At 39.7% G+C, this 17,784-nt stretch overlaps 1 protein-coding gene across 1 annotated transcript in view; it reads left to right on the top strand.

Annotated features, from left to right (window-relative positions):
- The first annotated feature begins 9,115 nt into the window (after positions 1-9,115).
- The window catches only part of LOC126376541 (uncharacterized), a 102,107-nt gene continuing 93,438 nt past the window's right edge, over positions 9,116-17,784 (top strand). Inside the window, exon 1 of the mRNA XM_050024007.1 lies at positions 9,116-9,163. Within this exon, the coding sequence (XP_049879964.1) occupies positions 9,156-9,163 (8 nt within the window). The 5' untranslated portion in view covers positions 9,116-9,155. The remainder of the gene's footprint in view (positions 9,164-17,784) is intronic.

The following is a 17,784-nucleotide window of genomic DNA, read 5'->3' as shown; positions in this document are numbered from 1 at the left end:
GATTTGTGGTCAAAGAGAATATACCTACTTTTTTATGGTTTTGGTTTTCCCCGAAGGACAAGGCAAAGGAAACTATGCCCATATAGCCATGTCTTATGTATTTTTTTTCTTGATAATGATTAATGAAATGATGAATGGTGATGACGATGAATGATGAAACCTAAGCCCCCACCCTTGGAGCAGACTCCTACTCCGAACCGCAAACGAATTAACTCAAAATTCCGCATAAACTTTCGAGTTATGAAGCGGCTTGTTGGCACGAAGCGAAAATAGATAGGTACACTTTGTTTATTGAATATTCCGATATAATAACACTATCGCGAATGTTTTCCGACTAACTTACTGCGATCATTAACCACAAAACACCACTTCGTATTAATTATTTAGATTATTCAATGAAGAAAGCAACTATCCCGTTCCCGTTCCCGCCAAAAAGCCGAATATACTTACATTATATATATTTTAAGTCACTCTATGGTCAAATCAGTGTAAAAACTGCCCATTTCTCCCATCAGGTGTTGCTACTGTTGAGTGTTCTCAAATTTTGACAGTTCCTAGTATAGTATGAGTAAACATACATATTTTTTTGATTATATTTTAACACTATATAACCTTTTACGCTGAGTTTAACTGCAAAATCTTCTTTATTAATAATAATCTTCTATTAAATATATATATATGTGGGATGGGGCATGAAGAAAACGATTACTATTTCTAATAAACTTTGTTTATTTTGCAACGTTGTATGAGTTTTTACTTTTCCGTTATTCAAAAACACCCGTTCGCCATATCTCTGTCATTCTGCAACCCTTTTCTCTCTCGCTCACTCGTCGCTCTCTTTCACACACTTTGCGTTACGTTTCATTCAGCCTATCATTCCTACACTCGGCCATCCTGCTCTCAGTCTGTCCTCAGACTGACACATTCTGATATTACATTTAATAACAACTTTTATACACAAATAACTACTACTTGACAAACATCTTTGTTGTAAATGAAATAATAAAATCAATAACTTTTTGAACAAACTTTAGAAATAATTATCTGTTAAACTTAACATCACTACTTACACTATCTTTAAACACACTGTAGAAATAATATGATATCTTAAACTACCCCTTAACATCTTATTACAACATACCTACTAGAAAAAAAAAACAAAATAAGTAACTTAAACACCTGAACCTTGAAATAAAATTAACTAAATAAAGACACTATCAAATAACACCATTCTGGATCATAGTCACTTCGTTTATAGTCTTTTTCAGAGTACCAACCAGGTCTCCTTCTTCAAACATCCGTATTTTCTTTCTCTTTCTGTCAAATGCCCTTTCATTTTCTTCGTGTACCTTTCGTAGTCCTCCTATGTACTTCTGTCTTTTCTTCCTGTTAAATATCTTATTGTCTTCCTCTTGTACTTTTAGTTTTAGCACCTTATCTTGTACACTTTTGTCCATGCATTCTTTCTTGTTATTTTTATCAAACAATTGACAACATTCCAGATTCTGTTTTATCTTCATAGGCCTGTAGTTGTCAGTCACTTCTGGTACTACTGGAACTTCGGTAACCTGTTGCTCATCACGGGCAGGTAGACACCGTAAAGTCAACTTATTATCATGTGGCATAATCTTAATATCACCAGCATCAATCACAACTGTAGTATTAGCCAGAAAAGGTTGTCCTAAAATGGCCTGATACGGTATAGCAGTGTCCGGTATTACGTGGAACACCACATCAAAAGCATACCCGTCCATTTCCATACTAGTTGTCAACTTGCCATGAGAATACACCTTTGTAGAACCAACTCCTGATATTGTCATATTTTCATCTTCACAACACTTTAGTCCGAGCTTAGAATACGTATCACTCGTTATGAGATTAATGTCACTGCCGGTATCGATCAAACATTGTACTTCTTCTTCACAAATGCGCGATAATTTAAGCGATTTATTCGAAAGTCCACTTTTGAAAACACTAAGTACCGTTGCCGCCTTTGACGTCTGATTTGACGTTGACATTTCTTCATTCGTGTCCGCGTGACTTCGTTCATTCCATTCATTCGCGATCGGAGCGCCCTCTTGCGACTGCACGTATAAAGCTTGCCTATGGAATTCACGCCCACCATCATGGCGACTTGTCGAAGCCGTAGAATTTGTCACGTGATTTATCTTGCAATCTCTGCTTATGTGGCCGAAACTATTGCACTTAAAGCACTTCACGCCTTTCGGACACGCAATAGCCCCATGATCTTGATCGCCGCACTTATAACAATGCTGCCCCTTCACAGATTTTTTACTTTCAAATCGATCCATGCTTGTAGACATCCTTTGGTTTCCTTCACCTTCATAACGTTTCTTCATCTTCTCTTTCATAGTTTCATACAACATTAACTTCTCTTTCAATGCACCATACGTAACTACACCGTACAAAATAGCTTTGTTCATTTCATGATCGGTAATTCCGTCAATTATGTACTGAATGGCTACATAATCCGGGAATTTCGCCCTACGGCCCAATTCTTTCATAGTCAGCATGTACTGATAGTATGTCTCGTTCTTGCGCTTTTTCCGTGCACTCATAATCTCGTGCATTTCCTTACAATTTTCTATGGAGTCTGGAAATTCCTTTTGTAACGCATTCTTCAGTTCTTCATATGATTTAAACGGTTTTTCGGACCTCAACCATAGCTCCGCGGTACCAACCAATGATCGTCGCGCTATAATTAACTTCTGCTGCGCGGTCCATGAGAATATCTCGGCGTTATCTTCAATATCCTGCGCCCATTTAGCGGATGAATAGGTTTTATCTTCGGCGCTAAACTTCGGAATAACATCGGCCATTGTACACAAATTCCCCGTACTCATAAATGTAAATTCACCTCTTTCTTCTTTCGTCTTCAACATCTTTCGTCTTATTTCTTCTTTTATTTTCTTATTACTTCGCAAAACACCTTTAATGCTCAGTAAACACCTTTAATACGTCGTAAATCTTCTTTTCATCTTAAATTTTCATAACCTTTTTCCGTCTCGTGCCTGGTAATCTTCTTCAAACTTGGTAATCGTCAACTATATGCCCATCCCGGACGAGCCCCCAAAAATTGTGGGATGGGGCATGAAGAAAACGATTACTATTTCTAATAAACTTTGTTTATTTTGCAACGTTGTATGAGTTTTTACTTTTCCGTTATTCAAAAACACCCGTTCGCCATATCTCTGTCATTCTGCAACCCTTTTCTCTCTCGCTCACTCGTCGCTCTCTTTCACACACTTTGCGTTACGTTTCATTCAGCCTATCATTCCTACATATATATATATATATATATACTAATATTTGTTCCCTAAAGATCGGAAAGAAGAAAACTTAGAAAATCAATGCGAATGAAAAATTAGTGACAGTGAAAGAAGAGCGAAGTATTTTTACAAAAAAAATGGAGATGGAGGACTATACTTTCTTTGACATACATTTACACGGGTTCAATAACCTAATTATCATCCCCCTACCATTATCCTGTTTCTCACAGGGTCCGCTTACTTAAGCTGAAGATTTGACAGGTCCGGTTTTTTACAGAAGCGACTGCCTGTCTGACCTTCCAACCCGCGAAGGGAAAACCAGCCCAGTACAGGTTAGGTCACATACCGAGAATCGGAATGGGAATTGGAATCGGGAACAATAACAAATCATATTGAATGGCCGATATAGTTTTTGTTGTTAGTAGGGTGGTTCCTACTACCGGGCAAGTTACAGTCAGTATATACAGGGTGGCCCAGAAGTTCAGGTTCAAAATAACCGTAAATAATTGATGAACATACATGGGGGTGTTTCTGGTAGCTAATGAGCCCCTCTTTCTAATTTTTCATTTTGAACCTGAACTTCTGGGCCATCCTGTATATAGCATTAAGGCTTGTCATAATGCATGTTTAAACAGTTCCTGACCGTTCCATCCACCTAATTGATGTTTAGAAACCCCCGGAGAGAAATGCCATAGAACAATAATAACAGTATACCACATACAAGATACTAACACTTATAATGCTTAGTCATTAGCTTAGTATAACGACCTCCGTGGTCCAGGCTCACGATCCGGAGGTCCTGGGTTCGATTCCCGATGGGGACATATCACAAAAATTACTTTGTGGTCCCTAGTTTGGTTAGCACATTACTGGCTGATCACCAGATTGTTCGAAAGTAAAATGATCCGTGCTTCGGAAGGCACGTTAAGCCGTTGGTTCCGGTTACTACTTACTGAATCTGTGTGTGTGACGTCTGACGCCATGCGATTCAAGTCGAAACTATGTTCGAGGGGGTGAGGTAAACCTAGCTCAGCTCCTGGTGGGGAGCGGTGTGTTGCCGTTCTAAACGTAGTATTATTCCTTATTCTATGCTACTGTATCGATTACTCTGTGACTTGCCTTCTAATGGATCGCAATTAGCTCTCACTTTTTGCATTAGATAATAAAACAAAACAGCACAGACAAGTTATTTTTGGTATTTTGTAAACGTGATTATTGACCACAGTTATACGGCGATACGCAAGCACAAGTAATAGCCTTAAGAAAGTTATATTAATTGTTGTGTGTTTGTACTGTTGATGTTGCATCATCATCATCAGCCCATTAATATCCCCACTGCTGGGGCACGGGCCTTCCCTATGGATGGATAGAGAGATCGAGCCTTATACCACCACGCGGGCCCAGTGCGGATTGATGGTTATTAACGACTGCTAATGCAGCTGGGACCAACGGCTTAACGTGCCTTCCGAAGCACGGAGGAGCTCGAAATGAAAACTTTTTTTTGTAGTCACCCATCCTATGACCGGCATTTGCGAAAGTTGCTTAACTTCAACAATCGCAGACCGAGCGCGTTTACCGCTACGCCACCGAGCTCCTCGCCAAATCCAATCAAATATACTTTATTGCACACAAACAGGGGGGTTAAAATGGCCACATCTAAAAAAGTACGAATGTCAATCCATGTAAGTGTAAGTAACGGAGGTAAGTGAAGGCCGACGTAGTAGATGGATTGATACTGTCACAAACATCAATATGACACACAACAGCAAGAAAGCTTGGACCACCATTAGGAAGCTCACTAATGAAGCACCGCCACCTATGTCACCCAGCCAAGTCACAGCCGATCAGATTGCTCATCAACTCCTTCTAAATGGCAAACCCCCTCGTCGGCTTAGCAGAGTTCCGAAGGCAAGCCAATCCACAACTCCGAATGATTCCATAAGCAGGCCTTTCCTTTTAGGAGAAATTACAAAAGTCATCAGGGAACTGAAGTGTGGCAAAGCCTCTGGGGTTGACAACATATCTGTCGAACAGATAAAGAACTTAGGCCCTGTTGCTGTGTCGTGGTTGCTTCAGATGTTTAATGAGTGCCTGATCACTGCTAAGATTCCTAGTATCTGGAGGAAATCCAGGATAATAGCAATCCCAAAGCCAGGCAAACCTGCAGACGACCCAAAAAGCTACCGACCCATTTCACTTCTTTGCCACACCTACAAGCTGTTCGAGAGACTTCTTCTGACTCGTCTCTCCGGTTTCGTAGACCCTAAATTGATTCCGGAGCAAGCGGGTTTCAGGCCCGGTAAGTCTTGTTGTAATCAGACTTTGAAACTTACTCAACATATTGAGGATGGTTTCGAGGCTGGAAAGGTAACAGGCGCTGTCTTTGTCGATCTCTCAGCAGCTTATGACACTGTTAATCTTAAGCGCCTGCTTTGGAAGGTAGGAAATATGACCGGGGACCGCGATTTTGTGAGGATCCTTAGCGAGCTCCTCCATAATCGGAGGTATCAGGTCAGCTTACGCTCACATAAAAGTCGCTGGCGCTCTCAGAAGAACGGTCTACCTCAAGGCAGTGTACTCGCCCCGCTGCTGTTCAATATTTATACGAACGACCAGCCTTCAACTGCAAACACATCCCGCTTTCTCTATGCTGACGACTTGGCCCTGACTTCCCAATCACAATCCTTTGAGGAGGTTGAAGCAAACTTGACCACTGCGCTTGGTGTGCTAAGTGGTTACTATGAACAGAACGCTTTGAAGCCAAATCCCTCTAAAACTCAGTCGTGCGCCTTCCATCTCCGCAACAGACAAGCGGGCCGTCAGCTCAACATTTGTTGGCTTGGGACTCCAGTTGCCCACACCAATTTCCCGAAATATCTTGGCGTAACGCTCGATAGATCTCTAACGTTCAAGAAGAATTGTGAAAGCGTTAGGCATAAAGTCACGGCCCGCAACAACCTTCTCCATAAGCTAACATCAACGGAGTGGGGAGCTTCGCCTCAAGTTCTGCGAACAACTGGTCTGGCTTTATGTTTTTCAGCCGGCGAATATGCGTCTCCTGTGTGGAGCCGCTCCGCCCACACAAAGCTAGTGGATGCAGCCTTAAACGAAACATGCCGGATTATCACTGGTTGTCTCAAACCGACCCCGGTACAGATGCTGTATCCACTGGCTGGAATTGCGCCACCAGATGTTCGCAGAACGGTTGCAAGCTCAGTTGAAAGGGCTAAGCTTGAACTGGACTCTCGCCACCCTATGCATAAGTACCCCACAGTGCATCAAAGGCTCAAGAGCCGTAATAGCTTTTTGAAGGCTGTCGAACCGGCTGAGTGTGAGGCTTCCCAAGCCAGATGCAGTCTTTGGCGCAGGACGGCGACGCTACCTACTCCATTTGTCCCCCTCTCGGAGAACCTTCCACCGGGTTATGAGCTGACCAGGCCGACCTGGAAATCTTTAAATAGACTCCGCACACAGGTTGGCCGAAGTAAAGATAACCTGTCCAGGTGGGGTTTTCTCATCGGGTCGGATCTGAGCTGCGTGTGTGGTGTTACGCCACAGACTATGGCTCATCTGATAACTTGCCCCGCGTGCCCTGATACCTGCACGCGAGAGGGGCTGATGAGTGCCACCGAGGATGCTGTTCGAGTGGCGGAATACTGGGCTGAAGAAATCTAATGCCATCGAAACGACAAGAAGAAGAAGAATCCATGTAAGAAAGAAATATTGCTATTTGACACTTAATTAAAACATATAATAACGGGTTCTTACCGCGTTTAAAATAGGGATATGAGACTCCCTAGCTATGCGCGATCTTCGGTTTAGGTCATCGTCTGGGAGGATCATAGTTGAGAGAATCGACCCCTGGTGAGCCGTTACCTAAAATCTCTTCTCCCTAGCATTGACCCATTTTCCACAGAGTCTGCTTACCTAACCTGAAGAATTGACAGGTCCGGTTTTTTACAGAAGCGACTGCCTGTCTGACCTTCCAACCCGCGAAGGGAAAACCAGCCCAATAAAGGTTATCTCCGAAAATGCATTTCTTCGGAATGTGGGTTTCCTCACGATGTTTTTCTTCACCGCTGAGAACGTGATAATAATAAGCCGCATATTATATTATGGATATTTTACAAAAGTATAGTAAGAACGAATATAATTATATTCTCAGTCCGGTTGCAATATCTTAAGTACCTATCCTGTAATACGACTACAATAAAAATACTCATTCTGTGTACGTAAGTGTAATATCTTCTATGAAATTACGTTAGTAGAAGTGTCAACAGAAATAGGTCGGGTAATCGTACGTTTCTCATCTGAAGTGATTGGGGTTGCCAGATTATGAAGAAAAAAATATCAAAAAGAAAAAAAAAATGGCCCTGATTCCTGCAGACACCTTTTAATTTTATTTTAAGTTATACCTGTCATTTTCTTAGTTAAACGCTGCGCAAAGGGTTATTGTGTAAAAATATAACCTAAACAATAAGTTTGTTTACTCAAATAGTACGGGGAACTCTGAAAATTTAAGAACACTCAACAATAGCGACACCTGATGGGAGAAATAGGCAATTTTTATCTTCATTTTACTGCTAGACAAAAGCCTCTTTCCGCTTTTCATAATAAATAAAAATATTATCAATAATCTGGCAACACTGGCTGGGCAACTGTTGCTGGGCGCGACGCGCGGGGGCCAATCGCTGAGTATTGGAAACTGACGGTATCTATATAGAGCTGCTGATGCCTTTACAGGGGAATTATTTTTAGGGGGACATCACAGGCTGATCATCTGATTGTCCGAAAGTAAGATGATCCGTGTTTAGGAAGGCACGTTAAGCCGTTGGTCCGGTTACTACTTACTGATGTAAGTAAGTAGTAGCTACATGCGCCAAGTCAGGGGCCTTTGGTTCAATAGTAACCCTGACACCAGGGTTGATGAGGTTGGTACTCCACCTCACAACCCACACGATAGAAGAAGAGGGGAATTATCCTCGTTACTAGTATCATAATAATCATCAGCCTGATAACTTCTTTGTTCCCATAAGTAAAATAAAAAGGGGTAATATCATTATTGTTATCACTATAACTATGTATATATCAAGACTCAATAATTAAACAATGGTACTAATTACTATGTATAACTATAATACTGTCAAGTGTAGTGAGTTTCACAAAACCTCATTTACTCTATGAAGTGAGTTGTAAAATAATTGTAGAAAATTATTAAATATTTCGAAAAAATAAACATTATATTTCTGTAACATTTTTTTCATTGGTAAAAAAATCCTAATATTGCCGTAAAACATTTTTTTTTTGACGTGACTTATTGTAGATTTGCCGCAGATGGCATTAACTACTTGGCCGGACAAATGAGGAGCGCTAGATAGGAATATGTGTGCATAGTTTATGTAATTATTTTGTTTTACGGCAAAATAATTATTTTGTTTTACGGCAAAATAATTACATAAACTATGCACACATATTCCTATCTTCTTTATATACTAATTATTTCACAATACAACAAAATTTTAATGTGGAAGTGGAACATTAACATTAAGAATTAAAAAAAACAGTATTTTTTTTTGGTAATACCCGCATTTATTATTTTTCTGATAACCCTTTCGATATATGAAATTGCGAAGTGTGTTATAATACCTACGTACATAATTAAGGGTAATTCTTAAATAAGAGTGAAAACTGGTAGGAGCTGTAAATACTTTCTTTCTTCTTCTTATATTCACCAAAAACATATTCTGAAAGTGGTAACAACAGCTCTAGCTCAATCCGTTAAATCCACCCCCGACCAACAGGCGTCAGTCTAATCGGGGCTTTTGCGGCGAAAGCACGCCCGCATCGCGCTATACGCCACGCGGCATGCACAGGTGAGTGTCTTAACACTTACATTAAATTTACCTAATAAATCATTAACTTAATACTTAAAATTCAAAAAATACGAGGATTTTACTGATAGTTTTTACTAAATTGAAGGTGAAAAGTACTAGGCGTCTAGGACACGTAAGGATGTAAGTAATATCCTTTGGAAAGGACGATTTCCCCAATAGAATTTGACGCGAGAACTTTCGGATCGTTTGTGTGAGTTGTTGTGTAGCTCTGCGACCCTGGTAGTTGAATTTGCATCCTTCGAGTCTAAATACAACTGTTGATAGAAGATGAGCGATGTAATTTGGTGTGAAGAAATGATTTTTGTGAAATCAACAAAACATAACATACATTATGCCTGCATCACCGTAGGGGTAGGCAGGTGTATAGTTTATACACCCAGTTCTCGCCACCTATGTTTAAGCCCCGCCTATTGCTATTCAACGAGCACGTGTAATTGTCTTTATGATTATACTTACTTAAATTTAAATTCGTATTAAAATAATTTTATGTTAAAAAATAAAATAAATAAATAAAATGTCTTTATTAATTAAAACAGAGTTACAATTTTATTCTACATGGTGATGACTCCTTTTAGAGTACAAAGTCTGTGTTAAGAGGCATCGCTCTTCACTCCCAGTTAGATCTAATAATCTGAGTGGCATAGTTTTATTTTTACATTTTATTCAGAACTTTTAATAAGTCTTATCTTATCTAATTACTACTGTGTGTGTTTGTGTGAGTGTATGTGTGTGTGTGTGTGTGTGTTGTGGGTGTGTGAGCGCGTGAGTGTGTGCTTGCGTGTGTGTTTAATCCATCACCTACTATTATTGAAGTAAGGATTCGAACTCATCGTGGGTTTGGTTAAATGTGTTAAATGGAGAATAAGATTATTCTATTGCAATTATTTTTTTTGAAATTATACTTAACATAACATAAACAGCCTCTATACGGACTCTCAATCAACCAGAGGGAGTATGGTAAATTATACTTATTTATAATTTGCAAGATAACATTACGGTTCTGGACGTATTCAGCCATTTTTTTATGTCATTATAATCTGAATAGGTACAAAATTGGAAAAGTTGCACGAATAATGTGGTACGCAAGTACTTCATACTAAAAAAAATAAAGTACGTTTTTTAATAGTAAGTAATAATTTTATTATTTTCCAATTTTTGCTCAACAAAACGCGGATTTCATTAAATTTTAAATTAGTTTTTGGAACATTAAATTATAAGAATAAAATACTTCATAAAATGTTTTTTATTTTATTGCTAATACCTACTCGTACTTAATATTTTTCAGTTGAGTTACTTAATCGTTACGAAACATAAATTTACGAGATGTTCCGATTTCAAATGAGAAGTGTATGAACTTGTTATAGACAACAAAATAATGCAATATGTTTGTTTGACTGTGTTTTGTAACACAATATATTCCTCATGCGTGACTCTATTCCCTATAGGTTACTTGACAACCTAGTCAAATGAGATAGACTAAATAATATATAGGTATATATATAGGCGAATTCGAGTCAACTCGCTGGTAAGGATAACTTAGATTTGAATTTCAGAATTGATATCACGTGGTTTCCAAAACTTATGCCCGGTTAATGGCACAAGAAGAGGAAAGAAGAGACAAGGTGATCGGACTCCTAATAAGACACGACGACTTTATTATTATCATCATAAAAGGGAAGATAGAAGGAAAGAGAGAAAGAGGAAAACCAAGATGAATTAACATGGAACAAAAAAAAAGAAGGCGAACGTCGTGTCTTTTGGATTCAAATTCAATTTCAAAAATATCTTTATTCAGTAGATAACATAGTTACACTTTGAATCGTCATTTTTTAAAATAGAATATAAATAATTTATTATAAGAGGATACGCCACACACAAAAACAAGACAATAACATCATTTAAAATTTTCACAAAACAATTACAAAAAAAGGTTTTGTATTTTGTTTTTTCCTGTTTGTGCAATAAAGTATTTGTTATGTTATATTATGTTAAACGGGTGTTCGTCGAAATGAACATAAGGTGGTGGACGTCCTGAGATAAAAGGGCCTCACTCAGCACAAGTCGCGGCGTGAACCACGACGCTGGTATTATGTGGACCCTTTTACATAACGAACGTCTCATCTGCAGCTTCTCACAACCTAATGATGTCAAATAATCGGCTTACGATAGACAAGAATGGAGAATGCTACACCGACAAGAGCATGGCTCTTAAATTAATGATGATGAATGGTAATAGGCTCACTCCCTATTACATGGGACTTAAGCATAGCTGGTGATGAGTTTATTATTATTATTGCGTATGGCAGACAAAAATAAAATATCCTGCGTAGATCAAATATCCAGCTTAAGCTCCCTTAACCAAGTCTCTGCTGCATCCGTCATACAATGCAGCGCGGCTATACCTGGGAACTGGCGCAGAGGGCACTCGTTCACTATGTGAGATATGGTTTGATCCGAGTGACCACCATACCAGACCACCATACGGTCTGAACAATATTTTTTATTCTCTCGTAACAAAACAAGGGAATTTTCTAGCTCTTAAAAAGCAGGAAAAGTCATCTCATTTATTTCCCTCTTAGCGATAAGAGTGTACCATTGTGGTCGGTCGTCAGCTGTCAGAATTCACAAGTCTCTCCTGCTAAGTTTAAGTCAGAAATCTCAGGTCTGCCTACCCCTTCGGGAATATAGGTGTGATGTTTGAATAAATGTTTTCTCTCTCTCTCTCTCTTATGATTTTGTTTAAATGCCAGACTAGGATAACAACCGCGTAGGAGTCATAAAAACACAAATTGCATGCAAAGTATCATTCAGCACATTAGTTTATTAAGTCTCAGAGCAATTATGAAGGTAGTTAACGTTAACTACTAACACCTCTATAGTTTCATCACACCCTGGTGCTCCTGTTAATAACTTAGACAATTTCGTGAGTTTAAAGTGAGGATAAAGTGGGTTTTCAGTGCGATTAACAAAGTACGTGTTTGTTTTATCATTATATTATTTCCTTTGTAAGTCTGGCTATTTTTATATTTTTTAATCTTTCTACAGAATTTGAACTTTTTAAATCCAGTGGTTAATATTACAAGCAATCTACTATCTTCGCCTTAGAAGCATTCTAGCTAAACATTTAGATCACAATTTTTTCGACTCGATTTTTGTAGCCCAGTTGGTAGAACGCTTGCCTTTTACTTTGAGATCGACGTTTTCCCTCATTCGGCGCTTATCGCTATCGGCCCACTAGGGTCGATTAGTTCTTTTAAATATAATCCTCTCATTCTCAGATAACGCCTTGAGGTTCGTGCCCAACTAGGCACCCTCAGGCCTGTTTTTTAAATTTTGTACCGGTTGAGAGCCCTCAGCGCTACCTGTCATGATTTTAACAAATTTAAATTAAACCTGTTATGGTTATAGTAATTTTAATCAAATGTCACGATTTTATGTCACAACGGAATAGCAACGTCAAACGGGATTATTATGAAGTTGGTAACAATTATATGACAGTGGTGCCACCATTCGTTAACGTTCAAGGGTGGTTTCAAAGATTGGATCGGCGGGAAGCGGGTCATTCGGAAGACGACCACCGAAGGAATCAGACGTATGGTGACTTCAAGTTACTGAGTACCGATCTCTAGCAGAGCGGGACTCCACCATATTAGTCGAGACGACATTATTATCACATTCCCAAGTAGTTAATGCCATCTGCGGCAAATTTAATAAGGCACGTCAAAAAAGATTCTCCTGTCATTTGCGTTGTGTGGTGGATTACCAACCTTATTAACCCTGGTGTCAGGGTTATCATTGAGCCGCCAAAGGCCCCTGACATGACTCATGTAACGACTACATACTTACATTAGTAAGTAGTAACCGGGACCAACTGCTTAACGTGCTGTAATGTTCTAACCAACCTAGGGAACATAAAGTGATTTTTGTCATATGTCCCCGCCGAAATTCGAACGCGGGACCCCCGGATCGTGAGCCCAACGCACGACCACTGGACCACAGAGGCCGTTAGGGGGGTAGGTTGATAGATTGGTGCAGAAAAAGCAATATAAGTTTTGCCTGACTTGATTTTGCATTTGGACAGCTAATGTATGTTTGCAGTTCTAAACCTAAACTTTATTCAGAAAGCAATTCCGTTCGCATCTGTCTGAAAGTCTAGGACACTAAATTTAACACAACAACATAAACTTTATATGCACACATAAACTTCTGTCCGCCCTCTACAACCGTGGTTTGTTTAGTATTACATACTCACATATTAGGTATTTATTATACAGTGTGTTAGTGACATCGTAACGAAAACTTTAAGGGTGATTCAGACCATGATTTTTAGTTAATATACAATACAATACATAACATAACATAACATAAATAGCCTATATACGTCCCACTGCTGGGCACAGGCCTCCTCTCAATCAACCGGAGATGGTATGGAGCATACTCCACCACGCTGCTCCACTGCGGGTTGGTGGAGGTGTTTTTACGGCTAATAGCCGGGACCAACGGCTTAACGTGCCCTCCGAAGCACGGAATCAACTTACTTTTTCGGACAATCAGGTGATTCAAGCCTGAAAGTCCTTACCAAACAAAGGACAGTCTCACAAAGTGATTTCCACAATGTCCCCATAGGGAATCGAACCCGGACCTCCAGATCGTGAGCCTAGCGCTCTAACCACTAGACCACCGAGGCAGTCATTACCTTATGTTATGTTATTAATAACCATTATTAGAAATGTTGGTAATTGTATTGGAATTGTTACTATTACAGCTTTTATATTTCTCGTGCTAAAGAGGATTACATTTGTGTCAGCGTTTTAATTAGTAGTTGTTTACAAAGTGTCACTAAACTAAATTAAAGTGGACATAAGCCAACACGAATTTATATAACAACATAACACATACAAACATAACATCATCATCATCACTAGCCCATTAACGTCCCCACTGCTGGGGCACGGGCCTTCCCTATGGATGGATAGGGAGATCGGGCCTTAAACCACCACGCGGGCCCAGTGCGGATTGGTGGTTATTAACGACTGCTAATGCAGCCGGGATCAACGGCTTAACGTGCCTTCCGAAGCACGGAGGAGCTCGAGATGATTTTTTTTTGTGGTCATCCATCCTATGACCGGCCTTTGCGAAAGTTGCTTAACTTCAACAATCGCAGACCGAGCGCGTTAACCGCTGCGCCACCGAGCTCCCAAAAACATAACATACTTAACACAAATAAAGACAATAAAACAACAGAAAAAAGTACTGCAAACAATAATAATATAAATCATATCTTCCACAATGAATTGTCGTAATACCAAAGAAAGGCTCTAAAGGAAAAAGTATCAGGCATTTTTGTCTCGTGGACTTTTATTTAGGAAAATGGACTTTAATTTCAGAAGATAAAGGACGAAATTTTCCGCTTTTAGCGTTATGAAAGGCGAAATGTTTTCTTGCGAAAGCGGAGACCGATTCACAAAGCGAAGATAATGGTGAAGAAGCAATACTGAATTACGTTTGCTGTTTATTGTGGCCCTGTTTGGAGAATGCGTGACCAGTATAAGAAAACCAATGGGCTTAGCACCGTAAGCGCGCGACTCTTTCTCGCCTCGACATACATCACCCGTCACTCTCTCACAGTACTGCACAGAAAGAGATAGATGATCTCTGTCGCGGCGAGAAAGAGTCGCGTGCTTACGGTGCTAAGCCCGCTGGTATACTCAAAACTGACAGCTAGCATTTCAAGGTTAGCCCAGCTGACGTCATCCGACCCTGCGTTGCCATTTCGTAAAAAATAAATTACCCACGTCCAATGTTATTAATTTACTTTTCAAGGAAATTTTGAACTTTTAGTAAAATATTTAGGTACAGTTTTAATGATTTTTATATATGTGACAAATAATAGTCATTAAATACGTTAGTCAGCAATTCTCTTAATTTTCAATAATAAAATTTACGTCCTTGGAATGTTGGAGATACCAATTGAATGGTAACATTTACGTCATCAAAGGGCTAGCAATGGCGGCTTGTCATAGGATTGATTTTTTTTGACGTGACTTATTGTAGATTTGCCGCAGATGGCATTAACTACTTGGCCGGACAAATGGGGAGCGCTGAAGGCTCTCACCCTATACAACGTTTAAGACAACAGGCCTGAGGGTGCCCAGTTGGGCGCGAACCTCGGCTCAGGGCGTCGTCTGAGAGGGAAAATATTTGAAAGAATTAATCGACCCTGGCGGGTCGATAGCGATAAGCGCTGAATGAGAGAAATCGTCGACCACGCCGGCGGGGTCGGTATCGCGGTCCTCATAGGATTCAGCATACCTGGTCTTCTTATAGGTAAATCCCCTCCGGGTTTCAAACCTAGGATCCGCGAATCGTGAGCCCAACGCTCAACCACTAGACCATAGAGGTTTTATGATTTGTTGGTACAATAATCATGAAATGCCGGTTTATATTAGGACTAACTCCATAGAGGGTTGTTTCTGTCATTAAGCAAATTGCCCAAATTTGCGGTCATTTGTTTCCATTTACTAAATTTTATGTGACTACTGATGATTTATGCGTTATTTAGATGTTACATGTACACACATACCTAGGACGAGTTGGTATTTAATTATTTCGAACATCTACAGAGTGTTAGTGACATCGTAAAGAAAACTTTGAGCGATGATTCAGGCCATGATTCTGAGTAAATATGAAGTGGAATTTATCGTCGAGACGTCGGGATTCACACACAAGCGACAGTAAAAAGTTGTTAACTATTTGTTTTATAAATGAATAAGTAAAGTATTTTTGGTGTTTCCCTTGGGTAGCTAGGCTTATTAACTGAAATAAAGAGAAATCCTACAATCAAGCTCATAAAGTCATATGATTGTATCTTGGAGGCCTTTTTATCAGAACCTACGAGCAGAGAATCATATTTGATTTATGCTTTCATTCACAACAGCATCACATCTTAGGCTGTTGTGGGTGGGGGCATGAATTAAATATGATTTTTTATCAGTTTTAGTCAGTCTTGATCGATGGGGCTGGCATAACAAATTTTGTTAAAAGCCCTTAAGTAAATAAAAGACCAAAAAAAAGTCATATGATGAAGATTGTATGAAGAGGTGGAAAAAAGAGATAAATTATGGGAAGAGATCTTATATAGAAAGTAGCAAGTGGCTCAAAAACCTTATTAAAAAAACAAGGTCAAAAATGGCGAACAAAATCTCCTTAGCAATTTCCGGTTACATCACAAAGAGTACCAGGGCGTCAAAGGTTTTAAGAGGTCAGCCGTTCGTACCGCGGCCACTTGAGATTGAGATACTTTCAACTTGAACGCGAGCGCCTGCGGTTTTAGAAAAGCAAGAAGCTTTCAAATCAACTAAGTACTCACGCTTCGCCAATTCTTCGCTATGTTAGACCAACGCGATAGATGGTGAGCCGTATCATCGTTTATAATGGTGGAGACAGCTAGTCTCATGTTACCTATAATGAATAAAGATAATTTTGAGTTTAAGTGCTCAGCAGCGAAGGAAAACATCGTAAGGAAACCCACATTCCCGAGAAATGCATTTTCCGAGGTATGTGACCTAACCTGTCATCATCATCATCAGCCCATTACCGTCCCCACTGCTGGGGCACGGGCCTTCCCTATGGATGGATAGGGAGATCGGGCCTTAAACCACCACGCGGGCCCAGTGCGGATTGGTGGTTATTAACGACTGCTAATGCAGCCGGGATCAACGGCTTAACGTGCCTTCCGAAGCACGGAGGAGCTCGAGATGATTTTTTTTTGTGGTCATCCATCCTATGACCGGCCTTTGCGAAAGTTGCTTAACTTCAACAATCGCAGACCGAGCGCGTTAACCGCTGCGCCACCGAGCTCCCAAAAACATAACATACTTAACACAAATAAAGACAATAAAACAACAGAAAAAAGTACTGCAAACAATAATAATATAAATCATATCTTCCACAATGAATTGTCGTAATACCAAAGAAAGGCTCTAAAGGAAAAAGTATCAGGCATTTTTGTCTCGTGGACTTTTATTTAGGAAAATGGACTTTAATTTCAGAAGATAAAGGACGAAATTTTCCGCTTTTAGCGTTATGAAAGGCGAAATGTTTTCTTGCGAAAGCGGAGACCGATTCACAAAGCGAAGATAATGGTGAAGAAGCAATACTGAATTACGTTTGCTGTTTATTGTGGCCCTGTTTGGAGAATGCGTGACCAGTATAAGAAAACCAATGGGCTTAGCACCGTAAGCGCGCGACTCTTTCTCGCCTCGACATACATCACCCGTCACTCTCTCACAGTACTGCACAGAAAGAGATAGATGATCTCTGTCGCGGCGAGAAAGAGTCGCGTGCTTACGGTGCTAAGCCCGCTGGTATACTCAAAACTGACAGCTAGCATTTCAAGGTTAGCCCAGCTGACGTCATCCGACCCTGCGTTGCCATTTCGTAAAAAATAAATTACCCACGTCCAATGTTATTAATTTACTTTTCAAGGAAATTTTGAACTTTTAGTAAAATATTTAGGTACAGTTTTAATGATTTTTATATATGTGACAAATAATAGTCATTAAATACGTTAGTCAGCAATTCTCTTAATTTTCAATAAT

This window comes from Pectinophora gossypiella, chromosome 21 (genome assembly GCF_024362695.1).
Source record: "Pectinophora gossypiella chromosome 21, ilPecGoss1.1, whole genome shotgun sequence".
NCBI classification, from domain to species: Eukaryota; Metazoa; Arthropoda; class Insecta; order Lepidoptera; family Gelechiidae; genus Pectinophora; species Pectinophora gossypiella.
This window is presented reverse-complemented; position numbering and strand designations above follow the sequence as displayed.